The sequence below is a fragment of the Argentina silus genome, assembly GCF_951799395.1.
Source record: "Argentina silus genome assembly, chromosome: 15".
NCBI lineage: Eukaryota > Metazoa > Chordata > Actinopteri > Argentiniformes > Argentinidae > Argentina > Argentina silus.
In genome coordinates, this window is record NC_139669.1 from 14677386 (window position 1) to 14679885 (window position 2500).

The following is a 2500-nucleotide window of genomic DNA, read 5'->3' on the forward strand; positions in this document are numbered from 1 at the left end:
GACTGTCAGGGACGCACCAGAAGCACAGAGGCAGCAGGATCCACTATAGGCCAGAGAGGACCAGGATCCACTATAGGCCAGATAGAATGAGGATCCAATATGTTTACATTTATTTACATTTATGGCATAAAAGCAGACACCTTTATCCAAAGCGACCTGCAACAAATACATTTGTTTCAGTAAGTGAATCATCTGTCCATCAGTCAAAGTAATCAATGCTCAGACCAGGGTCCATTGGCCATATAAGCCAGAGGGGACTAGGATCCACTATAGGCCAGATGGGACTAGGATCCACTGTAGCCAGATGATACTAGGATCCACTATAGGCCAGATAGGACTAGGATCCACTACAGGGCAGGTGGGACTAGGATCCACTGTAGGCCAGAGAGGACCTCACTTGGCTGGGCTGGAGATTGTGGATGAGAAACAATGGTCTCACTTTTAATCAAACAACGTATATGTTCTGGACAAGATGCTGTTATAAAGCTCAACCGTATACATGTGACGGTCCAATGAAGCTACCTGAACCCTTTACCAGCCCTGTGTAGATGCCTCAAAATCAATAACCAAATGTCATGCCTCGTTTAACAAAGGCTTCAGATATATGGACATGTTATGTCACCTTAAATGGTGTGTATGAACTCACAAACGCTTTTTGAAGCGTCTGTAATAGGGGTTATAAAGGGTTTATGAAGGCTACATTATGCCGTGATGAGATGAACTTTGTTTAAAGTGGGATGGAGAGCTCTGTCAAGCTGTTTTCAGCTGCACCGTCAAGAGTGTGATGTGATACATTGTGATTTAGGCCCGGTGTAATCCATTGTCCTTCAACGCATTCCTCCGCTTCGAGCGTCTGTGTCCTAGCCCTCTCTCTCTCTCTCTCTCTCTCTCTCTCTCTCTCTCTCTCTCTCTCTCTCTCTCTCTCTCTCTCTCTCTCTCTCTCCCCTCTGAAATCCCCCTGACAAGTCATTTTCCAGCTAAAGCCCTCTTATTTGTGTCTTAATAGGACATGGTCTGAATCTCATAGCTTGACCCGGCTGACATTTCTAATAAGAGGCTCTGTCTATAAATCCCCATTTAATGGTGCCATCTTTTACACGGAGACGTTTGCCTACTCTGCCCACACTCTGAGACGTGATTTGTGTGCTCTGTCTAATTGTATTAGTGTAAAATCAATTAAGTCCATCAGCAGAGTAATTTCCTCCACATTTGTTCTCCTGTGTCACCTCCTCTCAATGTGTGGGCTAATGTATCTGATGCATCTGATGCTTGTTTTTCTCACTCTTCAATTTCTCTTTCTCTCTCTCTCTCTCTCTCTCTCTCTCTCTCTCTCTGTTTGTGCGTCTCTCCCAGGAGTCACAACATTTAACCTCAGGATACAGTGGACAAAGTAAGTCACGCTTTACATTTCCCTACATGCACATTCCTTTACGGTTCCCTGTGCACATTCCTGTTTAATATGCTGGTAATAGAAGCAAAGTAATTACACAGGGTAAGACTCGAACAAACTGTCCATTTATGCAGAAATGTATGCTGTGTGACACATTGCCACAAAAGCTAAATTGATAATAAGCTGGCTCCTGGTCAGGGTTTTAATCAAAAACAGCACCCTCTCTCTCTCTCTCTCTCTCTCTCTCTCTCTCTCTCTCTCTCTCTGACATTTTCAATGGAAATTCTTTTGCAGAGCGCTGCAATGTTCCCGGTAACAAGCCTGCAACCAAGTCTGTGCCACAGAAGTCGTGAGTACTCATTTGATTAATTATTTGAGGGGAAAAACAAACCGTGGGGGAAATGCAGCCATAGTATCAGCTTTTGTTCCCTCGCAAAAAAAAAAAAGCCAAAAAAAAACAACCAAGGTCCCTGTGTGAGAAAAGCTGCAGAATTCCCAGCTGAGAGGAGCTGGCGTTGTCACAAACAAACACGGCAGCTGGCGTTTTGCTCTGTTAACCCCTGGTTGCCCCCTCTCTCCCCTCCTTTCCTATCTGTCCCAGGAGCAGGATGTTGTCTGTCTGTCTGTGTGCTGACGTTGGATCGGCTTAGCGTCAAACAGAGACTCAGTGAAGAGTCGTCGTTGACGAGGAGAAGACTCTTGGTTTTCAATATTATACACTTGCACTTCCACTGTGATCCTCTAGTAGCTCCTAGAAACGTTATTTGTTACCAATAGCTGCTTTCTGGCCCTTAGTTCAAATCATAAATACATGGTGCCGACTGTACATGATACCAAATGGCGCCTAGTGGTGCTTTATTTAATGAGCAGGCTACTTCAAAACAAACTAAGAAACTAGATAAACAAGATATATAGATTATCATTATGGAATTACCATGTGTCCTGTATAGGTATGGGTGTCATTTAAAACGTCATACGCAGTGAGACAATGTGATGCATACTGTGTAATGTTTGGTTTGAACAAAGAATGTGTCACTCATATGCTAACGAAATGCTAATTGCATGCACACTTCGCTGAGTAAAACAACTGTGGTTTGATGATAAGACATC

The 2500-nt window shown here is 43.7% G+C and overlaps 1 protein-coding gene across 1 annotated transcript in view; it reads left to right on the forward strand.

Annotated features, from left to right (window-relative positions):
• LOC310816298 (AF4/FMR2 family member 2-like) overlaps positions 1-2500 on the forward strand; it is a 111777-nt gene that overhangs the window by 51822 nt on the left and 57455 nt on the right. The window contains exons 4-5 of the mRNA XM_083686422.1: positions 1354-1390; positions 1685-1739. Coding sequence (XP_083542548.1) covers positions 1354-1390; positions 1685-1739 — 92 coding nt within the window. The remainder of the gene's footprint in view (positions 1-1353; positions 1391-1684; positions 1740-2500) is intronic.